The sequence below is a fragment of the Erythranthe guttata genome, chromosome 4 (assembly GCF_056151865.1).
Source record: "Erythranthe guttata isolate IM_541 chromosome 4, IM_541, whole genome shotgun sequence".
In the NCBI taxonomy this organism is placed as follows: Eukaryota; Viridiplantae; Streptophyta; class Magnoliopsida; order Lamiales; family Phrymaceae; genus Erythranthe; species Erythranthe guttata.
In genome coordinates, this window is record NC_142536.1 from 1,587,420 (window position 1) to 1,610,338 (window position 22,919).

At 38.9% G+C, this 22,919-nt stretch overlaps 6 protein-coding genes across 9 annotated transcripts; 4 read left to right on the forward strand and 2 right to left on the reverse strand.

Moving 5' to 3' along the window:
* Window positions 1-1,458: 1,458 nt before the first annotated feature.
* LOC105952903 (ammonium transporter 2 member 5) lies at window positions 1,459-3,617 on the reverse strand. Its single transcript, XM_012976497.2, has 3 exons — window positions 3,006-3,617; window positions 2,254-2,539; window positions 1,459-2,167 (listed from the first exon to the last, which is right to left on the reverse strand). The coding sequence occupies exons 1-3, from the start codon at window positions 3,546-3,548 to the stop codon at window positions 1,644-1,646; spliced, it is 1,353 nt and encodes a 450-aa protein (XP_012831951.2). The 5' UTR covers window positions 3,549-3,617; the 3' UTR covers window positions 1,459-1,643.
* A 1,050-nt stretch (window positions 3,618-4,667) lies between these two features.
* APG1 (S-adenosyl-L-methionine-dependent methyltransferases superfamily protein) lies at window positions 4,668-6,661 on the forward strand. Its single transcript, XM_012976461.2, has 3 exons — window positions 4,668-5,423; window positions 5,896-6,202; window positions 6,303-6,661. Exons 1-3 carry the CDS (start codon window positions 4,846-4,848, stop codon window positions 6,456-6,458), a joined length of 1,041 nt encoding a protein of 346 aa, XP_012831915.2. The 5' UTR covers window positions 4,668-4,845; the 3' UTR covers window positions 6,459-6,661.
* A 212-nt stretch (window positions 6,662-6,873) lies between these two features.
* Window positions 6,874-12,623, reverse strand: LOC105952863 (Cyclophilin-like peptidyl-prolyl cis-trans isomerase family protein). The gene is made up of 14 exons (XM_012976450.2): window positions 12,432-12,623; window positions 11,495-11,576; window positions 11,348-11,402; window positions 11,015-11,103; window positions 10,581-10,605; window positions 10,434-10,472; window positions 10,231-10,348; window positions 9,966-10,126; window positions 9,527-9,881; window positions 9,059-9,198; window positions 8,725-8,929; window positions 8,223-8,573; window positions 7,556-7,639; window positions 6,874-7,437 (listed from the first exon to the last, which is right to left on the reverse strand). The coding sequence occupies exons 2-14, from the start codon at window positions 11,570-11,572 to the stop codon at window positions 7,071-7,073; spliced, it is 2,067 nt and encodes a 688-aa protein (XP_012831904.2). The 5' UTR covers window positions 11,573-11,576; window positions 12,432-12,623; the 3' UTR covers window positions 6,874-7,070.
* A 949-nt stretch (window positions 12,624-13,572) lies between these two features.
* LOC105952893 (uncharacterized) lies at window positions 13,573-14,768 on the forward strand. The gene is made up of 4 exons (XM_012976485.2): window positions 13,573-13,868; window positions 14,010-14,167; window positions 14,270-14,347; window positions 14,464-14,768. The coding sequence occupies exons 1-4, from the start codon at window positions 13,793-13,795 to the stop codon at window positions 14,602-14,604; spliced, it is 453 nt and encodes a 150-aa protein (XP_012831939.1). The 5' UTR covers window positions 13,573-13,792; the 3' UTR covers window positions 14,605-14,768.
* A 354-nt stretch (window positions 14,769-15,122) lies between these two features.
* On the forward strand, window positions 15,123-22,714 carry LOC105952824 (ATPase E1-E2 type family protein / haloacid dehalogenase-like hydrolase family protein). Of its 2 annotated transcripts, XM_012976404.2 has the most exons (3): window positions 15,123-15,961; window positions 17,131-17,196; window positions 19,358-22,714. In XM_012976404.2, exon 3 carries the CDS (start codon window positions 19,607-19,609, stop codon window positions 22,457-22,459), a length of 2,853 nt encoding a protein of 950 aa, XP_012831858.2. In that variant the 5' UTR covers window positions 15,123-15,961; window positions 17,131-17,196; window positions 19,358-19,606; the 3' UTR covers window positions 22,460-22,714. The 2 variants fall into 2 exon arrangements, with proteins under 2 accessions (XP_012831858.2, XP_088672398.1); XM_088816272.1 differs by lacking the exons at window positions 15,123-15,961; window positions 17,131-17,196 and having other exon boundaries at window positions 18,816-22,714.
* LOC105952884 (uncharacterized) lies at window positions 15,133-18,551 on the forward strand. 3 transcript variants are annotated; one of them, XM_088816275.1, is made up of 3 exons: window positions 15,133-15,961; window positions 17,131-17,196; window positions 18,219-18,551. In XM_088816275.1, exon 1 carries the CDS (start codon window positions 15,133-15,135, stop codon window positions 15,826-15,828), a length of 696 nt encoding a protein of 231 aa, XP_088672401.1. In that variant the 3' UTR covers window positions 15,829-15,961; window positions 17,131-17,196; window positions 18,219-18,551. The 3 variants fall into 3 exon arrangements, with proteins under 3 accessions (XP_088672401.1, XP_088672402.1, XP_088672400.1); XM_088816276.1 differs by lacking the exon at window positions 18,219-18,551 and adding an exon at window positions 17,490-17,619; XM_088816274.1 differs by lacking the exon at window positions 18,219-18,551 and having other exon boundaries at window positions 17,131-17,573.
* Window positions 22,715-22,919: the final 205 nt, after the last annotated feature.

Sequence of the window (22,919 nt, forward strand, 5' to 3'; positions counted from 1 at the left end):
GGCGGTGGTTAACGGTCCTCTTAGGTTTCAGCACTAATAAATTAAAAATTGACTATTCATCCATTAACACCGTTTAATTGAACGGTATGCTGTTCTTTATATCTACGGATCAAATATATATACACACACACACACACACATATAGATACATATACTTTGGGAAGCGCGCGTAATTTTCTCTGCCAAAAGCTATGGCCTTTTCTCTCATACATTCACATGGCCTCTTCTCTTTTGCTATATCTCTTCTTGTAGCAATATTTTTCGGATTTATTCAACTCTTATTCTATTCTTTACTAATTATGTGTTTAAATAATTCTAAATTATGTTACCATTATTTATACTCCAAAAGATTTTTTTTAAAAATGTGTCGCACTATTTGACACCGCTAGGTGTGTGAGGTTTCATCCGTACAAACTATTTCATATTAAATATATGTAAGATCTAGTTTATACTTTCTTTAAATCTTAATTAATATTTTAACAAATCCCAGACTTGGGATATATATAAAAAAATATATATATATTTAATAGTAACAAGGAAAATATATTAGCAAGTGGCGAATTTGAATATTTCAAAAAAAATTGGTTCAAAGGCCAATGCAGCCCAAACGGCAATAACGTACGGTGGCTTCATATGTTTATTTATTTTTTTAAATTTTTAAATTATTATTATATCAGTTTCTAGGAACAGAACCCAATTTTTTATTTCTTAATTTTTTTTAGGAGTTGAGTGGTATCATTGCAGTCCATGTTGCAGAATACAATTATCCAGAATTTGGGGCAGTGTTCATACTAAATTACTGACAATTTTTAATTTAATTGTTAACTATTAATTATTAATTAGCTTTATTTAATTGGTCCCATAAGATTGCCTAGGTTACATTCCATTTGCTTAATATATTATTATACATTCTCTGTGTTCCATTAATTTATGATATAAACAATTTTATCTGCATTTGCTAGAACGGGCCTATTATTACTATTTGACTGAGCCAAGCCCGTTAAGATGAGTACAATTAGGCCCGTTTGAATGAGGACAATTAGGCCCGTTTAGATGAGGTAAATTAGGCCCGTTAAGATGAGTACAAATATAATTTGGTAGTCCAATTACTTCAAGATTAAATAAAAGTTCTGCATTTTGTATTTTTTACATCTTTTAGAAATTCATTTTTCCTTAATTATGATATCATCTACATAAATCCATATTTTTAAGAGAAACACAATTGTCGATCAGAAGAATCATCGTCAAAATAGACGTGCACTCTAAAACGACCACAAAATGACATTCATAGCTCCAATATGTACGAAATTACCATCAAAAGAAAGCTCTCGACGAGAAGAATCCAGTGGCAGCTAAAACATCGAATTCCGATCGCCGAAGAGAAAGTTATGACTCCGAGAAACACCATTGTCGGTCGGAAAACTGTGAGACGGAATTTAAAACAAATCAAACCAAATTTTCTAGATAAACCATTTGCAGAGCCCTATTTAATCTTTTGGATTCTCATTGTTTTTTCGTATTGGCCGAAAATTTATTCTTGGCTGATTCTTATTACAACCCCTTACAAATTCAGACACAAATATTCTTTGTTCCTAACAAATAATCAAGCTTAAAAAAAATTCCCAAGAAACATTTAATTTTCCTCAAACCGCAGCAACCTGATCAAAACCATAAACCGAATTATGCACCGACTTCTCAAACTTCTCGCCGTCGCCCCAGAGAGCATAGGCCTCCTCGCCGTGCACGGCGTCGTCTCCGCCGCTGAGCTCCTCCTCCGACATCCTGAGCGGGACCACAACCCTGATCAGCAGACACACCAAGCTCGTGACGACGACGTTTAACGAGACGATGAACACAACTCCGAGGATCTGAATACCCATCTGCTTGAACCCATCGCCGGCTCTGCCCTCGTGGATGCCGTACGCGAGGCCGACGTAGTGCTGCCAGCTGTCGACGAGGTAGAAGAGGCGGCTGAGCTTAGGGTTTGCGAAGAATCCGGTGCAGAGGCCTCCTAGGGTTCCGGCGACGGCGTGCGTGTGGAACACTGCCATGGTGTCGTCCACTTGCTTGAGCAGCCATATCTTCTTGTGGAGGACCATCATTGTAAACCATGGAATGCTGCCGGATAATACCCCCATTATTATCGCCGCCCATCCCTGCACCACTCCTGTACGTACGCACGTTTCTCAACAATTATTATTAATTATTAATTATTAAAAATTATATTTTAAAAGGGTAATTAAGTAATTTGACCTGCAGCAGGGGTTATGCAGACTAAGCCGGTGATCATGCCCTGAGTGGCGCCGATGACAGAAGGCTTCTCGAAGAAGAGAATGTCCAGAAGGAGCCACGTCAGCAAGCTTGTAGCGGCGCACACGTGTGTGTTGAGCACCGCCAGAGAAGCGTCGATGCTGGCCATGTAGGGATCCCCGCCGTTGAATCCTGTCCAACCCATCCACAGTATACCTGCTCCGGCGAGCATCAGCAGTATGTTGTTCGGCGGGAATCTTTCCCGATCCTCTTTCGTCCTTGGACCCACCTGCAAATATTTACATAGACGTGGACAAATTGTGATGTTTTAACAACTTGATGGGCCAAATTTAAATTCCCAATTAACTACCTCCCTAACCAAATTAAACAGTTAATAAGAATTATGGTAAATAGCACTTAAACCCCTAGTACTTTTAATATCAGCACTTAACCCCTCGTGGTTAATGGTGTAGCTTCTGTTAGTTTTTTCCGTCAAACTTAATCACCAGTGTCAAATGTTAAAAGTATTTTTTTTTTGCAAAGCACCCCCTTGTGCTTTCGATTTTGCAAATGAACCCGTTGAAGTTTGACACACGCGATTAAATTTGACGGAAAAACTAACTGAAACTACCCCATAAACCATAAAGGGGTTATGTGTGCTGATATTACAAACAGAGGGGGTCATCTGCAAAACCTTGTAACCAATGGGGTTTAAGTGCTATTTACCCTAAGAATTAAAACAATAAAAAAATTACCCAGTAGGCAGCAGTGAAGCCAGCAACTCCGGACGAGAGATGAATAACAAACCCGCCGGAGTAATCAATAAGCCCCATCTTCGACAGCCACCCATCGGGGCACCATATGCTGTAGGCGCCCACAGTGTAAGAAAACGTGAGCCACAGCGGCACAAAAGCCATCCACGCTATAAAGTTCATCCTCCCCAGCAAAGCTCCGGCGATCAGTATCACTGTAATCGCCGCAAACACGAACTGGAAATAAATCATCGTCGCGTTCGGGAACTTGACGCCGTTAAACGCCTGTTTCAGCAGAACGTGCTGGTCCAAAACGTCGTCGATTTTTCCGAGGAAGGGCAAGAAAGTCCGGCCGAATGACATCTGGTAGGCCCACCCCACCCAGCAGATCAGAACGGCGGCGAAGGCGTAGAGCGCCATGAAGGCGGAGTTGACCGCCCACTTCTTCTTCACGATGCTGCCGTACAGTATCACGAGGCCCGGTATGCTTTGTAGGCCCACCATCGTGGCGGCGGTCAGCTGCCACGCGTTGTCGCCGGTGTTCATCCAGTCTGGGTTGGCTTGGTCGGGTATCACGTTTGGCGGGAGCCACGCGTACTTTGGGGGGGTCGCCGCCATTTTCTCGCGCGCGTGTTGTGTATGCGTGTAAGCACGGATTAATTAGAGAGAGTGAGAAAGAATGTGTGTTTGTGAGATATAATTAGCGGGGCTTTATATAGTACGTGAAGTTTGGATTATGTGGTTTGGATCGACGTGCATGCATGCATGCACGCTTTATTTGTTGGGTACGTAATTAATTGCATGCCAAGAAAAAAATTAGGGTAAAAGAGTAATTAGCGAAGGTTATTAGAAGAAAAGAACAGAGTTGTGTCATGTGTGTGTAGCTGTTGACGGAGAATCCAAATTACTAGAAGATGAATTAGTGAAATTCTTTTAATTTGAATAAGTTAATTAATTAAAAGATTAAAATAATTAATGTCACAAGTTTTCTTTCTTGTGCATACAGTTGGATTGGATATTCCAATGTTTTTTTTTCTTATATCTAATGAGAAACATTTGTTGTTTAATTACGTGCTGTCGGATAAATCTAATGTATAACTACTAAATCTTAAATTTTCCAAAATAATTACTGTTTAACCATTTAATCTGGTGTATATAATATAATATTATTTTTCTAGTCATTATTAGAAGATAAACATAATTAGAATTAATTAATGTGTGATGACAGGGCCAAGCTTAATAATCCAGTCCATTATCCCTTGATGGGCCTAAGCTTAAAAAGGCCCGAAGTTCATAAATACCTCAAATAAGCCCAAGCTGGAAAATTAAAATCCTATTTAAATTTAATTTCGACTTTGTAATATAACCATACTTTGGGAGTTAGATTTAAATATCTTATTTTGTTTTGTGTTTCTTTCATTTTTTTTTTCCCATTTATTTCCGGACCGCAAAGTAAATGCAAAAAGTAAATGGACCATGACGCAATCTATAAAAACTTTTAATAACCAAACAACACACCAAAAAATTAGGGGCCCTTTGTTTCGATCTTGAAAAGAAAAATTTCCCATTATATAATTATATTTACTATTTAACTTCCATTACAAAATAGAAGTAATTTTTTTTTTAAATGTTACTATTTTAAAATATTTATTTGATAAATTAATTAAATTGTGGCTAAATAAAATCCAGCAGTCACAGACCTGTGGTTCTTGACAGCTTGTTCAGGTCCACAGAACTCCACTCCCACTCTCTATTTTCTACTCTGCATATTTGGGGGAAAAAAAATCCTCAAAAATCCAATCTTTTTCATTAGGGTTCTCCTTCGATTCGTTCCTTCAATTCAATGGCTTCCGCAATGCTGAACGGAGCTGAAAATCTCACTCTAATCAGAGCGATTGCCCCAAACCCAAAAGGCCTAGGTTTTCACGCCTCAGATTTCAGCGGCAAACATTTCCCCAAGCTAACTTCAGTTTCCTGCGGCAAGCTTTCCATGAGGCCGATGAAGAACAGATCCCCCATCACCAAATGCAGCGTTTCAGCTCCCAGGCCAGCCTCGCAGCCGAGATTCATCCAGCACAAGAAAGAGGCTTTCTGGTTCTACAGGTTTCTGTCAATTGTGTACGACCATGTGATTAACCCGGGGCATTGGACGGAGGATATGAGGGACGACGCATTGGAGCCGGCGGATTTGTACACTCGGAATTTGACGGTGGTGGATGTCGGCGGAGGGACCGGGTTCACCACCTTGGGGATAGTGAAGCATGTTGATGCCAAGAATGTGACGATTCTTGATCAGTCGCCGCATCAGCTTGAAAAGGCTAAGCAGAAGGAGCCGTTGAAGGACTGCAAGATCATTGAGGGAGATGCTGAGGATCTCCCATTCCCGACGGACTTCGTCGATCGATACGTTTCTGCTGGGAGGTATAATGTTGAGTTTTTCTCTACGCTGCTGTTGTTTAATTTGTTGTTTAATTTAACACTGAGGTCTGAATTTGTTTCGCTTTTAATAAAGTTCGGTTGGATGGGGACATGGTGTTCGTTGAATTGCCTGAATGAGGTTCTATACTTCTAATGATGTGCTATGAAATGATTTTTTTTTTTTTGTTGAATAATGATGAATATTCCATCAAGTTTTGCTACTTGTTTCCTTTTCTTTTCTTTTACTTGTTTGTAGATTCTGTTTATTCAAAGTTACAGGAGTTAGTAGTCGGTGGGAACAAAAGATTCCGAATGATTTCAACATTGTGAATTGTTATGCATTTATTGATAAAACACTACTGTTAGTAGTTTGTAAAATGCATCTACAAATTTAGTAACTAAAAGCTGTCAGCTAATTGATATATCATTATACAAGTCTCATTGACGTTTAATGACTTTGTGCATGTATTCTCAGTATCGAGTACTGGCCGGACCCACAGCGCGGAATCAGAGAAGCTTACAGGGTGCTGAGGCTTGGGGGAAAGGCATGCTTAATCGGACCTGTTTATCCAACGTTTTGGTTATCTCGTTTCTTTGCAGATGTGTGGATGCTCTTCCCAACAGAGGAAGAGTACATTGATTGGTTTCAAAAGGCCGGGTTTAAGGATGTCCAGCTTAAAAGGATCGGTCCAAAATGGTATAGAGGAGTTCGCCGACATGGCCTCATCATGGGATGTTCTGTCACTGGTGTCAAACCTGCATCTGGAGATTCACCGTTGCAGGTAACTTTCTTGATTGCTCTTTTAAGAAAAAAACTGTCTTCAACTCTAGATTCTCGTTTAATAAGAGAAATGTGATTTTTTTTTTTTTGTGTGTGTGCAGCTTGGTCCAAAGGCAGAGGATGTATCGGAACCTGTGAACCCGTTTGTATTTTTCTCGAGGTTCATTCTTGGTGCACTGGCGGCAACTTATTATGTGCTGGTTCCGATATACATGTGGATCAAGGATCTAATCACCCCGAAAGGTCAACCTATATAGGAAGGATACGATCAAGGCAAAATTAATTCGAGTTTGTTCTAGATGTTGCAAGTTTCTACTGTATTTCATTTTTTTTTAATCTGAGTGGCACTTTGTCGAACTTGTTTCAATTCTATGTATGCGGATCGATACCCATGTTACTCTGTAGGTTTGCAGTCAAGAATCTAAATCAATGGACTCCAATTGCCTTCTTTATCGTAAAATTGCAGTTCTTTAGCTTTTAATGGAAAAATCGAAAGCTAACCTTACGACTAGAAAATCTGCTTATAAGTTAATAACAGACATTTGTTACGAGTAACACTTTACCATAAATAAGCTAAGGTACATTTTACTATTCTCATCTTCCCATAATCGTAAGCTAATTTCTTGACTGTCAGTTTTGAATCTTTGTATTCTTCATAAAGATAATAATATATTTTTGAAAATATTCTACTTCACAAAATCATGAAACTAAATCCGAAACGAACGAATGCAAGACAATAAAATCTCTGGTCCACGCCAATAAAAATCCAAGGTTTCGAGTGCTCAGTTTCAGAACACAAAGGAAATATCTGACCAATAATACAACAGAAAATCAAATAATATTCAATCAAAGAAAAAGAAGAAACCCAACTAATTGACCCCATTATTATCTGGACTGATGTCATCATACGACACTAATCCCCGTTGTCCAATAGGAGGAGGGCTAGGGCTGGATCGCGAGCTTCTAGGCGAAGTTGGTGAAACTTTCCGCGGACGCTTTCTAGAAGCACCATCAGCTGATCTAGATCGAGAACGAGATCGAGATGAACTTCGTGAAATTGACCTTCCTCTAGGGGTATGCTCGTCCTTTTGTGGGCCCAGGCGAGACTTTAACTTATCACTAATCAGAGGGCGCCTATCTGCAGGACTAGGGCTTCTGCTATGGTGCCGTCCACGACCACGGTATGGACCAGGGCTTCTAGAAGCATTCCTGCTCCGACTCCTCTTTCGCTCATATCTAACACCAATAAATTACTCTATATGTTAACACTTTACCAATTGTTACAAACGAATAAACATAGTATTATCTGATATTAAAATACAGATAGAAAACAGGAGAGAGGGGAGTTACAGACCTGGGTGGGCTCCTTACTCTTCTTGGTGGACTCCTGTAACGTCTTTGTGGTGAGCGTTCAAATCTACCTCTGTAACTTGGATACCTAAAAGTCATAATTAGCAATATGTTTTTCTCTTTTACATACTGTGGGAACAATAAAATCGACGACTAAAGACAACCCACATGCAGATCACAATAAAATCAACCAAATGCAGATCACATAAATTTCTTACTGATTGAGACGAATATTGAGTGTGCTTATCTTACATTAGTCCTTGATCATATAAACTGATTATATTCAATACAAGGTTCAATCAGATGAACAAAACTTATAAGTCCGAAACTCCGATGACGTTATGCAAAAACAACACAGAGAGGTTGTGACTTGAGAGAGGAGCACAAAAAGGGGTACAGAAAGTTGGACGTATGTTTTGTTTAGAAATGTATACAAACAAACTTGACTGGGAAGTCCTGGATTGCCAGGGTGGGATATCAAAAAGTGAACAAGAAGCAAACATAATTTTACGGCTGCTTATTTAAAAAAAAAAAATTAATAAAGAACTAAATGCAATATGAGAACTCTGATTGTCACTCTACTCCATTTTTTCTCTTCATTCAGGAGTCAGAACTCAGAATGGCAAGCCAGATGAAAGCTAAGCTACTAAAAGCCTGAATAATCAAATTACCTGTCATTGTTCCTCTGAGTGTTTCTTCCACCACCGAAACGATAAGATCTATCAGGTGAACGTTCTGGAGATGGTGTACGGTATTTTCTGACAAATGCATATCGTTCAGTAAAGCCGCGCCCTTTTCTGACTCGCTTTTGAGTTCCACCTGGAGAGCGGCTTCGAGACAAATCCCGACCATGATTAGAAACAGAATCTTGAGGGGCTTTGCTTACAGGCGGACTTCTTACAGGACTCCTTGATGGACTTTTCTCAACTTGGCGACCAGATGCTGTAGGAACTCTAGGACTTCTGCTTGGAGTGCTGCTACGACTAGATCTTGGCTTCCCACCAGTAATTGGTGACAAACTCCTACAAGCCAACAAAAGTAATTCAATAAATTAGACCAAACTCTATTTCAAGTGCATATGCAAGGAAAACCAAAATGGGATTAAAATTTCAAGTAAAACAAACAAACTGTGAGGCAGGTACAGCAAAAATATAGCAAGACTTGGTAAAAAACCTGGATCTGCGTGAATGATCAGATTGATGCCCTGTAACATCTTTGTCGTTGTTGACATGCCCTTGGCCATTACCCTTATGGTTGATATTTTCTTGAGAAAATTCACCCTCTTCATGCGATGAGTCATCCCCGGTATGTCGCCTATCATCACCTTTTTGCTGTACCATAGATCCTACGAGAGGAACTGACGACTTTTTCTCCTTCCCTTAACATTTGATGAACGTACATGTCATAAAGACAGTTTAATTGAGTACATAACACAAGTCATGAAAAAGACAACAGTAAGGCAATCACAGTGCACATCAATAAGTAGACCTTCAATGAAAAAATATACCTAGTGTTTGGGCTGGCTTCTTCTCTTCTTTAGACAAAGCTTTCGTCTTCCGTGAAGATTTGCCTCGGCGTTCGTCATCGGAACTGCTGCTGCTACTACTGCTCCCACTACTATTGGCTTCACTAGAACTTCCCAAGCTCCTACAATTCAAAATTAAAACTTGTTTTACTATAAGAATTGACCAGGCAGAGTTCTGAAACTACAAACAATCCAAGTAGTTGGTTACAGAATTATCAGGCCAGCTATGCCAACACTCTTTTATCAAGTTCATAAAATATTAACACCAGTAAATGTATTTTCAATTTTGTGATACATCTAGAAGATAAAATGAGAAAATTTCATCTCAGGAGTCCATGGCGTATCGATTAGCTAGATAATGCTCGCCTGACAAGGACAAAGGAAACAATAAAGCAAGCAAATGAATATCCTAGCACTATTCCCAGCAAGAAGATGAAACTATAGAGAGACCTTTTAGATTTTCGTTTTGATCTTCTATCCCGTTGAGCTTTTCGCTTCTCCCTGTGTCCAACACTCCTTTTCTTCCCATGTTGACGCCTCCCCCTCTTTGTCACTTTCCTTTTCTTCTTCCGTCCTCCGTCACTAGATGAAGTTGAAGAATAGGACGCCGAAGAAGAATCTGAATCAGAGTCCGAATATGAATCAGTCTCAGACGAATCAGAACCCGAATCAGAGCTGGGAGAATCGGATGAAGAATAGCTCCTTTTTCTCCTCTTATCCTTCACAGACGCTTTCTGCTTTGTTTTGGTCTGACCGTTGGAATCATCATTACCTGGATCGCCCCTTGCTGATTTTTTCTTCTTTTCTGAATCACGTTATAAGAAGAAATGTCAGAATATCGAAAAGGCAAAGATGCAGAAACGATCTTTTTATCTCAGATTTGTAAAACCTTTCTCAGCTTCAACTGAATTCTGCACTTTGGAATCTGACATCTCACCACAATCTACAATTTTTACAACTTCGGATGGTTTCCCATCAGCTGTCGCTAACTGCTCCATTTTCTTAACAATATCCAGTCCCTTCACAACCTTTCCAAAAACAACATGTTTTCTGCCAATGGAAAGCAACAATTAAGGGTAGAGATTAATTCAATCATCAACAAATTGGCTTCAAGTTCATAACATCTAACAAAAATATTGCATAAAATTGAATACCCATCAAGATGTGGTTGCCGCTTAAAAATTATAAAGAACTGAGATCCATTTGTGTTTGGACCGCCATTAGCCATTGAGAGAAAACCAGGCTCACTATGATCCAACTTGAAATTCTCATCTGTACGAGATATTTAATAGGTTATTAATCAATAAAATAAACTATATTCAGCTAGAAGGGATCTCAAAGAAACAGAAATGCATACCAGCAAATTTCCCTCCATAAATACTCTCTCCACCGGTGCCTGCAAACCATTACAAGGTCGTGTCTTACGAGTCTAGCATGAAGATGGAAGTTATATCGAGTACCTGCGTCATCTGAAAGTACAAGATCTGGAAGAAGAAATGCATACCATTTCCTTTTGAAAAATCGCCACCCTTCAGATGAAAAGAGAAAATAACAGGAAATAGATTAGACTTTCCCAAATATCCATAGATGAGTTTGAAGCATTGCAACAAAAAGATAAGGAGAAAGACATGTATACATGACTACTCCTTCTCCAATTAGAGACTTCTAGAAGAAACAACGACAAGACATATTAAATAATTTTCTCTTCATCTAATTTATCGAAAGAAAGTTTTTTTTTTCTTTTTTGAGTAAATCCAAGTCCATTACAAGGCGAGTAGGGACTCAAACCCTAGACCTTTACCCTATTAGTAAAGGCTAGGTACCAACTCTCCTAATGAGGGTTGGTTATGGAAAGAAAGTTGAGCAATTCAAAGTTATAGCCACACAGTAAAGTTCTATGTTCTCTACTTATTAAGAAGAAGCAAATGAACAACATACTTGAGCCATAAATCCTTTAATTATGCGATGAAATGTGCAGCCCTTGTAGTGAAGAGGTTTCCCTGTTGAAGTTCCAACACCTTTCTCACCTGCAACGAGAAATGGAATACCGCTGAAGAGACTTTAAAAACAGAAATCTCTAATGAACTTCTGAAAAGATGGTCCAACAACATAATCCTTCCGTTGTACACCATTCACAAGAGAGAACAAAAAAAAGACAGTAGAGATACGAGCAAAAACACATTAATGCATCCAAAAAAACTAACTACTCCATGATTGACTATCAAAAACAAATAGTACATATGAAAAAGATTGGAAAAATAAATGAGTTACCTGTGCAGAGCGCCCGGAAGTTTTCTGCTGTTTTAGGGACAGTATCAGCAAACAACTACATCACACACAAATTGAGTAAGAGCGAAAAAAGGAAGACATAAGGTATATTTCACGGTGAGATGAAAATAATTTGGATAAGACAATTACCTCGATAACAATTCTTTCAGGTGTATCCCCCTCAATAGAAACCTCCAAGAAAACTAATGGGTTCTTCGTCTTCTTCATATTTCTGCTCATATTGATGCGCCAACAAAAAGGTATCAGAACAAACGATAACAGTCTCTGGTAAACATGTCTATGGGATTCTAGAAAATTAACCCATACATGTTATAGAGTTTCACATCAGACTCTATAAATAGGATAATAGTGACATATAATTAATAGAGTTTAGTTAAGCTCTCACATAATATGCAAATTAACATTGTGAATTGAAGAAGTGGCAAAAATAGTAATCAAACCTACTGCCAACATCAAAGGAGCAATTGATTAATCCAAAATAACTGAAGAAGAAACGAACATGAGGAAGAAACAAAAAGAACCACTTGTTTAGATCTTTACTTTTATGTACTCCAAACCACCCCCATTTATATGACTTAAAATCACAAAAAATGCCCCTGTTTTACTAAAGAATGCGAGAGATTTAAGCACACGCATAATCTAAATATCGTAGACTGTATGGAAAAATAATCTAATAGTTAGAGTAAAGTATACTTATCAGTATATGTTCAAATTCCAAACATCCCTAAAGGCTAAAACAATTATAGATAAAATAACAAAATTTCGCTCCCACAGTACAATCAGCTACTACTGAAAGTAAGTACAAGTCCCGAAACAGGCAACACTGTTTTCAGTCCATCTAACTAAAGAAAATAATAATAAACGAAATAAATTGAACTGCATAGCTCAAACGAGGAATCCTACGAACACAAATTGAACTTGAAATCCTAATTCAGACGACATTTGAGAATGCAAGCAAATAATGAAACTTTTTGCGCCAAATATGAAAATAGTTAAAACTGGTTAGAACCCTAGAACCCTAAACCCTAGTAAAAATTGAGAAAGCAAATGGTATTTTGGCGTATACCTCCACCAATACAACACTGAGCGGAGCGAGGAATACTAATCCGGCGAAATATTGTCGGCGTCGGCGTCGGCGTCGGCGTCGGCGGCTGCTCTCGGAAGTAGATTCAACTATTGAAGTGCACGAGAAGAATATTTTCCTTATTTAGCAATAAATTTCTACCTAAATGAAAACGGGTATACCTTGCGACCCGTTAATAACATACCGGGCACAGTTGGTTATAAACTTCGGCCCGTTCACATTTTGGGCTCAAATTTAAGGCCCAACGGCCAACGGGTTTCATGGTTTTCTATATAATTATTTTTTTAGTAAAAAATATTTCCCTATCAAAGCCCAAATTACGTATCAATGTCGACCCCCGAACAAAAAAAAATTGCACGGTTTTTTAACAACTAATTATTTTTTGCACGGTGCCTGAGAATTGCCATATTCAGGCAAATCTCATCGGAATGAGTAGCATACTTGCCTCACATGTTTTTTTCAAGGGTAATTTGGTCAATTCATAAGAATAAGACTCGGTACCTCGTAAATTATGTTGTTTTCCTTTTACTTTTCTATTGATCAATGATTCCGTACTGGACACCCATTCAAAGATTGCAAATGAGAAAGAGGATAAAGAAAAAAAAGAGTATTTAAGTTAGAGATTGAAGGGTCAGGATTACAATATACTGATCGACGTATGATCAATTATTCATCGTGACTTCGGCTCTTATAAATGCCCCATTGGACCTCTCTATTGGTGGGCAACTGGTGGGAAGTGGGTTCTCCGGCCCATCGCATCATTTGGCCAAAAAGCACTACAATCCTCAGTAAAATATGTAATTATTTAATAGCTTGTAAATCATAACAGATATGAAAACAACACGAGTCTAATCACGTCGGCCTCTGATTAAATAAAAACATGATACTCTTGTTCCACCGGCTAAATCACCCCTACTACGACAATCTAAGGGTATTTTAGACTTTATAAATAAGTATTATATAGAAATTGATTTTATTCTCAAAAGCAATTTTAGGTCCCATAAATAGAAATCATCCCTTCCATTCAAAATTGTTTACGTATAAAATAGTATACTAGCCTACACCCACTTTTCATTGTGCTATAATTGGCTTAATTAATGGTTCATCTTTCCCATTCAATTCCACCGTTGATTTTTTGGACCCAAAATCTCTCAAAAAATATTCAGCCTTGACTATTGAACCATCTTTTCTTGCATCGATTGTTTGACTTAATTCTACTGTGTTATTTTTTTCCTTTATAAAAATGAAATTAAACACCATATTTGGTGCAACATCAAATCACCATTCAACTCTCTTTCTTTTAAATTACAGTTGAAAACCTTTTTTCTTAAGGAGAAACAAAAATGACAGATTCATTGAGTGTTGAGCAGATTGCTGAATTTCGTGAAGCCTTTTCGTTGATCGATAAAGATTCCGATGGTGAGTTTATCAATTTGTTTAATTGCATTTTGCTCGTTGCATATTAGTATTCGTTACGTTGCTTTTAATTTCCGTAAGAAAAAAATATATTACGTATGACGGACGGGTAAATTAATTAATTTGTTTTATTTTTTTCGCAAGGTGTGATTACTGTTGAAGAATTGGCCTTAGCTATTCAGTCTTTAAACGAACATCCAACAAGTGAAGAGATTCAAGAAATGGTGAACGAGGCCGATTCTGATGGAGATGGTACTGTTGATTTTGAAGAGTTCTTGATTGTAATGTCATCAAAGATGAAGGTAATTATTATTAATAATATTAATTTTTTTTAATAGTTTCATTTGATTTTTTAACAAAATAATTTGAGATACATTTGAAATTTGATGGATTTTGATCAATAGGAAAATGTAGTTGAGGAGATTAAAGATGCTTTCAAAGTTTTCGATAGGGATCAAGATGGATTCATATCTGCCATTGAGGTAATTAATATTTTTTTGTTCTTAATTTCACTAAATTAAATGCTCATTGACTTTTATTATATTATATGGCAAAAATTCAATATTATTTAAAAAAAATATGTTTAATGAATTTGCAGTTGAGAAATGTGATGATAAATATGGGAGAAAGACTAACAGAAGAAGAAGCTGAACAAATGATCAACGAAGTTGATCTAGATGGAGATGGGCTAGTCAGTTACGATGATTTCGTGAAGATGATGATGGCTTCATATCTTTAATATATATAAATACATATTTTTTATTTCAGAATTTATTACCTATATTGTTGTTTGAAATTTTGATAAAACGCAACTGTACTATGCAAAGCTGTATGTAAATTAAAGGAATTGGAACTATATTTTATTTTGATCTAATGAAATAAATACTATTATCGTTGGCTCGACTGTCTGTATTTTCATTATTAAATTTACAAATTTGTTTTTTTTTAATTTACAAATATATATTACATATATACTCAATGTCCAAATGTATGTGAAAATAATCAAATATACCGATTAAAATAAAAATAAAAATAAAAATATTTAATTACGTTGCCATTTATAAAAGTCTAAATGGACCCAATTGGCCCATCAAATTTTGTTTAATGGGCTTTTATCTATTGCAATTTAGGATAACGGTTTTGGGCTTAATTTAGAATTCCACATTAAAAAATTAAAATTTTGATGATTTTTTTTAATAATAAAGTAAAAAATAATAATATTGATAAAAATCGCGTTGCATTTACGCTGTTTATTATAGCCGATATAATGTATAAACAGCTTATCATAAACCACCTTCCAATGGGCAGCCAGCCGCCGCCGCCGCCCGCAAACGCCGAGGATTACTCCGCCGCGGCGACCCTGATCCCGTTTCCCCGTCGAATTCCTCTTCTACGTGGCCCAATAAAAGCCACCCAATCAGACGACCCTTCTTCCGGTCCGTACATCCTCGCATTCAAAAACCCACGCGCCTGGGCCGCCGCGTACGAGAATAGTAAAGCCCTAATCATTTCGCAATGCGAAGCGGGTTCCCGAATCGGGTGCTCCATCTCCGCTTCGAGCAAATGCAAACCCCCATGGTGGAAAATTCTGCTGGGCATATCTTCCAAACAGGACTACGGCGAAAGAGAGAAGTGCGAGGAGATTGAGATGAGAGCTTGCTTCGCCGCTGCTAAAGAGAAGTGCGGCGTCTTCGCTAATCAGAGGTGCGCCCCGGCGTTTGAGAATGCGAGGATCGAAGTTAGCGGTTTGGGTTTGAAATTAGCAGATAGGAAAAATGTTTTCAAATTGATTTCTGGGGTGTGTTTTGTGAATATAAAGAGCTATGGGGTTGGAATTTGGGGAATCGACAAATCATGGGGCGAATTTAGAAATAATTACGAGGTTACTAATATCAGAGGCAGGGATTTATTGGGTCTCGATGATGCAAATTCCATTGAGGAATATTTGAGAAAAAACAGTTAAAAACTTGTATATGTGGATTGTAGTATCTTCGAAATTTATCGGTTTCGGGAGCTGGTACAGAGGAAGGAGTGAAACGTTTACGATTTTCGTAGAGCATTTCGCAATGGCGGGGTTCGTGTTTGCAACTCACAATGTGAGCTTCTTATCTCTTTATTCCATGATTTAATTTTTGTTCACGACTGTCGTTTCTTTTTTACGATAATTGCTTCTGAACTGTCGAGGTTTACTCAGCTACGAATGATTTATTATCTTAATCTATTGTATGTTTTCGCTTGACAAGTCATATTGTGCAGTGTTCTTTATTCACTCGTAGAATTGAGTGCTTTGTCGTAGACGAGTGTCACTCTAACTAGGAGGTCCCTCTACCCGATACAGACTATAGGTTCTGCTAATCGAAAAGTCATCACTCGGGCCACTTCCTGATGTTAGAATTGTTATTGTCTTCGCGTCTCGTTACTTGCCAAGAATTACCTAAACGTTACGTCGAAGAAATTATTTCGAGCTTTTGACATATGCACTAGTATAACCAGCCTTATAGACTTAGTGAATAGGAGGCATCAAAATTTGTTGCTGAATAGAGGTTAATACTGAGTTTATAGTTCGCCACGTATTATTTGATTATTTCCGTCTCACATTATGCTCAACGTGAATTTGTGACCATTTTTGTGTTTGTAGCGTTTTAATTGGTTGGAATTTGGCTTTGCTAGATAGATAATATTCGGAAAATTCTCTCATGCAATTCGTAATCAATCGTTACAGTGTTTAAGAATGACAGCTAAGGACTTCTATTGGACACAACACATGGGATGCTTTGTACACTCCAGACAACATAAATTCTTAATTCTGATCGATAGAAATTCAAACATGTTATGGTGGATAGCTGGAGTTGCGACTTTGTGTTGATCTTTTATAATCTATAGGAAATAGTTGCGGAACCTTCAGTTTGTGAACGTAGGCTGAAATTTTTAATTCGATACGGTGAGAATTTTTTAACCATTCATTATTTTACCTACGGAGAACATTTTTCTTCCTCAAACACAGGTAAACTTGAAGAACAAGCCCCACACTATTTTTTTTTTCTCGAGTTTATTATTTCCAGCTGGTCCACTACTTAGTTGACTTGGGCATTGACTTGGTAACTCTCCCTCTGCCTGTGAGCACTCACACACGAACGCATGCCTTTTGTGTGTGCTCGTCACTTTCTAAATGCCCCATAGCAGGAATTTGAACTAGCACCACACAAATTATCAAAAAAAACATGCGTTTTTCTATTTTCACTCTTTTAGTTCTTGACGATTGTAGGAGCCGTAAACCCGCAAACCGAGAGGAAAAAAGTTAAAGAATGAAGACTTAAACAACGAGGTTCTTGTGAGTAATTCTCTCTCTCTCTCTCTCTCTCACACACACACACACACACACACACTACACTTTCTTGGAGTGGAAAATTCACGGTCTATGTTTTGCATGTGCTACCACTTGTTGCTTTCTTTTTCCTAGTAAATATTACCACCGTAATGAATGGGGAACTTAATGGATGATGAGATTAGTTTGCTGACAACACATTAGCTTCTTTTTGCAGTAGTCTTTCTATATCCAATTTCTTTTTTTCTTTTTTTTTTCTTTTGACATATTCATGACAATGAACATGGTGAAACGCGCAGCATGTTGCAAAGTATGACTTGTGTGTGGGGGTCTATCTATATTTGTTTTTATTTGATTTAATAATGTTGTAGGAAATTTCCATGCACTTTCTTGATCTTTGTTTTAATGCATCTGGTCTAATTTCAGAAATTTTGTTTTTTGGCCCCTCTTATTGCTGCATGATCGAAGCAAGAAAGTATATAGATAAGGGTAAATAGCACTTAACTCCCTGTGGTTTGAGCTTTGTGCACATGGCCCCGTTATACTTTCAATATAAGTCCCTGACAACCCCCCTCCCATCGTATTCCACTTGGTAAATAATCATGCTCATTAGGAAGAAGAATATTTTGAAAGTAAAAAGGGGTTATTTGCCTATATAAAAATACAAGGGGTTATGTGCTATATTAAAAATATAAGGGAGTCATGTGCACAAAGTTTAAACCACAAGGGCTAAGTGCTATTTATCCTTTAAATAACTTGTGAATTGCAATTTCCACTGTTTGGTCATTATTTTACACTAGATTGTACATTGCATCCATGAGGACTTAGTTTATAGTCATACAAAAATCAGATGAAGTCATAAAAAAAATCAATAAATTAATACAGTTGGGACCAATCAAATTTTATTGATCGAGCGAAATATTAATTTAGTGATATATTTTTTCACACATTGTCCTCAAGTTGAGACTGGAAAAATGTATTATTTAAATGAGGTTATTAATAATATCGATGTTCTATCGTATGTGCAGCAATCTTGTAATGCGAATTTGTAGTGTGGAGGCCGGCAATTGGTTGGGCGGCAAGAAAAAAAAATTGTAGCGTTGTGTATATAGGGGCTCGTTGGTATTGTCATTAGTAATTTGTCGCGCTTGGATAATCAGATTCAAGGAGCTAGAAATAGAAATACATGTCTATTCGTGGTGGCTAAGTCGGCAATTATGACTAATTAAGTATTAGCAATTTCGTATTATTAAACCGCATACGACTTTAACAAAAAAATAAAAATATTAATTACAAGGTACAACTCTATATTGGTTAATAAATTAGTTGGGTTTGGCCTACGCATGAGCTACTTGCTTTAATTATCTTAGTCTTGAAGAAATGATCATTTATTTATTTAACAAAAAATATATATATATCTATATATATATATTGGATGTAAGAAATTAAAATTGGTCCGACAACAGAACTAAAAGAAAAATAAAGTGATGGGCAAAAAATGAATATAATATCAAAATCAAATACAAATCCAATTTCAAAAGATACAAAAACGCGGTTGGATAGTTTGACAAGGGATCTATCTTTACACAAAGAATAAATAAATATTATTAAATATAAAACTAATTTTTATATATTTCCCTCACAAACACACACAGTAACAACTAACAATAACTAACATGTAAATGAAGAGAGAGATAAAGATTAGATACACAAAATGAACAGCTAAAAGAAACCTGTCATGCAATAAAATCATCATCAAAACTGTATCTAACACGTTGGTTGAATTCTTCATAGTACCTTAACAACTGTTGTCTTAAACACCAAGATTTCTGGCAAAACAGTTTCTTGAATGAACAAACTTAACTCGTTAACTCCACCTGTAAAATGCATCGTAATCCTCTTTCTTCTTTTTTTTGTACCCAGAAATCCTTCTTCAATTTCTGCGGCTTAAAATGTCACCATTTCACATGTCGATGAAATTTCCAGGCAAGTTCCTCAAAGTGTTTGTTAAAATGCCTATAAGAACCTTAGTAACTATGTCTCCTTTGAATGAACTCTTTCTCTTCTCATCTCTTTGACTTGCACCACAAACAACACAAAGGTTTTATCCGTTTATCAAACAGCACTATATTCCAAAACAATGGAAAGTAAGCGCAAATTCTCGCAGAATGTTTACTTCGGCGGAGGCATTCAATCGGTGCTGCTCAAAATCAGCACCGCCCCTCTCACGAAACCCCAGAGGAGATGGAGAGTTGCTTGCATTGTCATATACGTGTCTCTCTCTCTGGCGAAACGAATCGTTTCCCGAAAGGGGAAGTTGACTCCTCTGTTTCTCAGTGTGTTAGCCTCCCCTCGTTCTTCTTCTTCTCACACTGTTCTTGAAATTAATGAAGTTGAAGATAGTAAAGGGTTGACGATGGATACTGATCATCATTTAGACCAAACGAAGCTCACGGATATGGTCAAGAATAAGAACCTGGACGAGTTCCGAAACTTCGGCGGCATTGAAGCCATCGTCAAGCTTCTCAAATCCAACATGGAGAATGGAATCAACGGAGACGAAGATGATTTGATCAAACGCCGTTCGATCTTCGGTTCCAACACGTACCAAAAACCAGCTCCGAAAGGGCTGATTCATTTCGTGGTGGAAGCTTTTAAGGACACGACGATTATCATTCTCCTCGCCTGTGCCGCCTTATCTCTGACATTTGGCATAAGAGAGCACGGCCCCAAAGAGGGGTGGTACGAGGGCGGCAGCATTTTTGTGGCGGTGTTCCTGGTGATTGTGGTCTCCGCCGCCAGCAACTTCCGGCAGGAAAGGCAGTTCGACAAGCTCTCGAAAATCAGCAAGGACATCAAAATCGACGTGTTGAGGAACGGGAGGCGGCAGAAGGCCTCGATATTCGACGCTGTGGTCGGGGATGTCATATTCTTGAATATCGGAGATCAAATCCCCGCGGATGGTCTATTCATCGACGGGTACTCATTTCGAGTCGATGAATCTAGCATGACCGGAGAGAGTGACCACGTAGAAGTGGATTCGAACCATAACCCGTTTTTGCTATCCGGGTCGAAAGTGGCCGACGGGTCCTCGAGAATGCTGGTGGTATCCGTGGGGATGAACACGTCTTGGGGCGAGATGATGAGTTCGATCACACGTGACTCGAACGAGCAGACTCCATTGCAGGAGCGTTTGAACAAGTTGACTTCTTCGATAGGGAAAGTAGGCCTCACCGTAGCTTCCCTGGTCCTTGGGGTATTGCTCGTCCGTTACTTCACGGGGAACACAGAGGACGATAACGGGAATCGGGAGTTCAAAGGGGTTGACCGGAATCTGAACGACAATTTCAACTCGGTGCTGAGGATCGTTTCTGCTGCTGTGACCATAGTGGTGGTAGCCATACCTGAAGGGCTCCCATTGGCTGTCACACTAACACTCGCCTATTCGATGAAACGAATGATGGCCGATCAAGCAATGGTAAGGAAGCTCTCTGCATGCGAGACCATGGGATCTGCCACAGTCATCTGCACGGACAAGACTGGCACTTTGACTCTCAATCAGATGACTGTAACAAAGTGCTGTGTAGGTTTCGAAGAAGCAACGAAGCATGATTTTTCTCGAAATCTCGTCGAACTGTTCTACCAAGGAGTTGCTTTCAACACCACAGGCACTATTTACAAGCCCAAATCGGGATCTTCGTTGGAATATTCCGGTAGCCCCACCGAGAAAGCAATTCTCAGCTGGGCTGTCCAAGATTTGGGCATGGATATCGATATAATGAAGCAAAATTACACCGTACTTCAAGTCGAAACCTTTAATTCGGACAAGAAACGAAGTGGGGTGTCGATAAAAAACAATATTTCCGAAAAAAACATTATTTATGTCCACTGGAAAGGAGCTGCAGAGATGGTGCTAGCATTGTGCTCGAGTTACTACGAACTCACCGGAGAAATAAAAACAATGAGCGACGAAAAAAGATCCCAATTCGAAAACATCATCCAAGGAATGGCAGCTAGCAGCCTCCGATGCATCGCCTTTGCTTACAAGCAAATCGAAGACGACAATTCTATTTCCAAAAAAAATCTAAAAAACGAAGAAGATTTAACACTACTAGGTATAGTCGGCATGAAAGATCCATGCAGGCCCGGTGCAAGAAAAGCGATCCAATCCTGCAGAGCAGCAGGAGTAGACATAAAGATGATCACCGGAGACAACATATTCACCGCCAAAGCCATCGCCGCCGAGTGCGGCATACTGGAATCCAACAACCAGGCCGCCCTCCCCGGAGAAGTCATCGAAGGCGTCGAGTTCAGAAACTACACCGACGAAGAAAGGGCAGAAAAGGTCGACATAATTCGCGTAATGGCGAGATCGTCCCCATTGGACAAGCTCCTAATGGTGCGGTGCCTAAAGCAGAAAGGTCACGTGGTGGCGGTCACAGGCGATGGAACTAACGACGCCCCTGCTTTGAAAGAAGCCGATGTGGGACTCTCGATGGGAATCCAAGGCACTGAGGTGGCGAAGGAGAGCTCCGATATCGTGATTTTGGACGACGATTTTTCGTCCGTGGCTACAGTTCTTCTTTGGGGGAGATGTGTGTATAATAACATCCAAAAGTTCATTCAGTTTCAACTGACTGTGAATGTAGCTGCATTGGTGATCAACTTCATCGCAGCCGTTTCGGCGGGGAACGTTCCTCTAACGACGGTGCAGCTTCTTTGGGTGAACCTCATTATGGACACGTTGGGCGCGTTGGCTTTAGCTACCGAAAGGCCGAGCAAAGAGCTAATGCACAATTCTCCCGTCGGAAGAACCGAGCCGCTTATAACGAATATTATGTGGAGGAACATTCTGACTCAGGCTCTGTACCAGATAAGCGTTCTTTTGGTTCTGCAGTTCAAGGGGAGGTCGATGTTGGGGGTGGACGAGAAAACGAAGAACACGATTATATTCAATACTTTCGTGATGTGTCAGGTGTTCAACGAGTTCAATTCGAGGAGTCTCGAGAAGAAGAATGTGTTCAAGGGTGTGCTTAGGAATAAGTTGTTTGTCGGGATCATTTTGGTGACCGTCGTGCTGCAGGCGGTGATGGTGGAGCTTCTGAAGAAGTTTGCCGACACCGTGAGGCTGAGCTTTGCGGAGTGGGGTGTCTGTATCGCCATCGCTGCGGTGACGTGGCCGATTGGTTGGCTGGTGAAGTTTGTGCCTGTTGGGAAGAAACCGGTTTTCAGTTACTTGAAGCTCTTACGTTGTGGTTCAAAGACGTGATTGATTCCCGCCGCCTGGATTAGTTGGTAGTGTCGACTGTCGAGGAATGTAGCGACGGGGGCTGTTCGCCGCCTCCGTTGTGGCGGCTCGGCCTCGTTTGCCGGTGACCGATACTCGGCCTCTGCCATACAACAAACATTGGTGTAGGGAAGTTTCTTTCTGAAGTATACAACCAATTTGTGATGATTGATGGATAATCTTCACGGAATTGCAGTTTGAAAAAATTACATTAAAAACGTGGTTGAAAGGAAACACGACTCAAGGTTTGGTCAACCGTTGACTCCTATTTTTGGACCACCATGGGCCATGGGGCCTGGTCTTCGTGGTTCAATTGTGATGATTTATTGATTTTATAAATTTATTTATTACTTTGTAATTTGTATTGATATTATAATTATTTATTTATGTATATATATTAATCGATTTTATTTATCCAGAGGAGTATTCATAAGAAGGATTT

What these genes read in the sequence shown, in the direction of transcription:
- LOC105952893 (XM_012976485.2), top strand. Translation starts at nt 13,793, where the DNA reads ATGACAGATTCATTGAGTGTTGAGCAGATTGCTGAATTTCGTGAAGCC. An exon ending in TAATGTCATCAAAGATGAAG is followed by an intron (nt 14,168 to 14,269) that starts GTAATTATTATT and finishes TTTGATCAATAG; the next exon opens with GAAAATGTAGTTGAGGAGAT. An exon ending in GATTCATATCTGCCATTGAG is followed by an intron (nt 14,348 to 14,463) that starts GTAATTAATATT and finishes ATGAATTTGCAG; the next exon opens with TTGAGAAATGTGATGATAAA.
- LOC105952824 (XM_088816272.1), top strand. Translation starts at nt 19,331, where the DNA reads ATGGAAAGTAAGCGCAAATTCTCGCAGAATGTTTACTTCGGCGGAGGC.
- LOC105952863 (XM_012976450.2), bottom strand. Translation starts at nt 11,572, where the DNA reads ATGAAGAAGACGAAGAACCCATTAGTTTTCTTGGAGGTTTCTATTGAG. An exon ending in TTAAAGGATTTATGGCTCAA is followed by an intron (nt 10,606 to 11,014) that starts GTATGTTGTTCA and finishes TTTCATCTGAAG; the next exon opens with GGTGGCGATTTTTCAAAAGG. An exon ending in GATCATTCACGCAGATCCAG is followed by an intron (nt 8,574 to 8,724) that starts GTTTTTTACCAA and finishes GTTGGCTTGTAG; the next exon opens with GAGTTTGTCACCAATTACTG.
- LOC105952903 (XM_012976497.2), bottom strand. Translation starts at nt 3,548, where the DNA reads ATGAACACCGGCGACAACGCGTGGCAGCTGACCGCCGCCACGATGGTG. An exon ending in GCTTCACTGCTGCCTACTGG is followed by an intron (nt 2,540 to 3,005) that starts GTAATTTTTTTA and finishes AAATATTTGCAG; the next exon opens with GTGGGTCCAAGGACGAAAGA. An exon ending in CTGCATAACCCCTGCTGCAG is followed by an intron (nt 2,168 to 2,253) that starts GTCAAATTACTT and finishes GCGTACGTACAG; the next exon opens with GAGTGGTGCAGGGATGGGCG.
- APG1 (XM_012976461.2), top strand. Translation starts at nt 4,846, where the DNA reads ATGGCTTCCGCAATGCTGAACGGAGCTGAAAATCTCACTCTAATCAGA. An exon ending in CGATACGTTTCTGCTGGGAG is followed by an intron (nt 5,424 to 5,895) that starts GTATAATGTTGA and finishes ATGTATTCTCAG; the next exon opens with TATCGAGTACTGGCCGGACC. An exon ending in CTGGAGATTCACCGTTGCAG is followed by an intron (nt 6,203 to 6,302) that starts GTAACTTTCTTG and finishes GTGTGTGTGCAG; the next exon opens with CTTGGTCCAAAGGCAGAGGA.
- LOC105952884 (XM_088816275.1), top strand. Translation starts at nt 15,133, where the DNA reads ATGTATAAACAGCTTATCATAAACCACCTTCCAATGGGCAGCCAGCCG.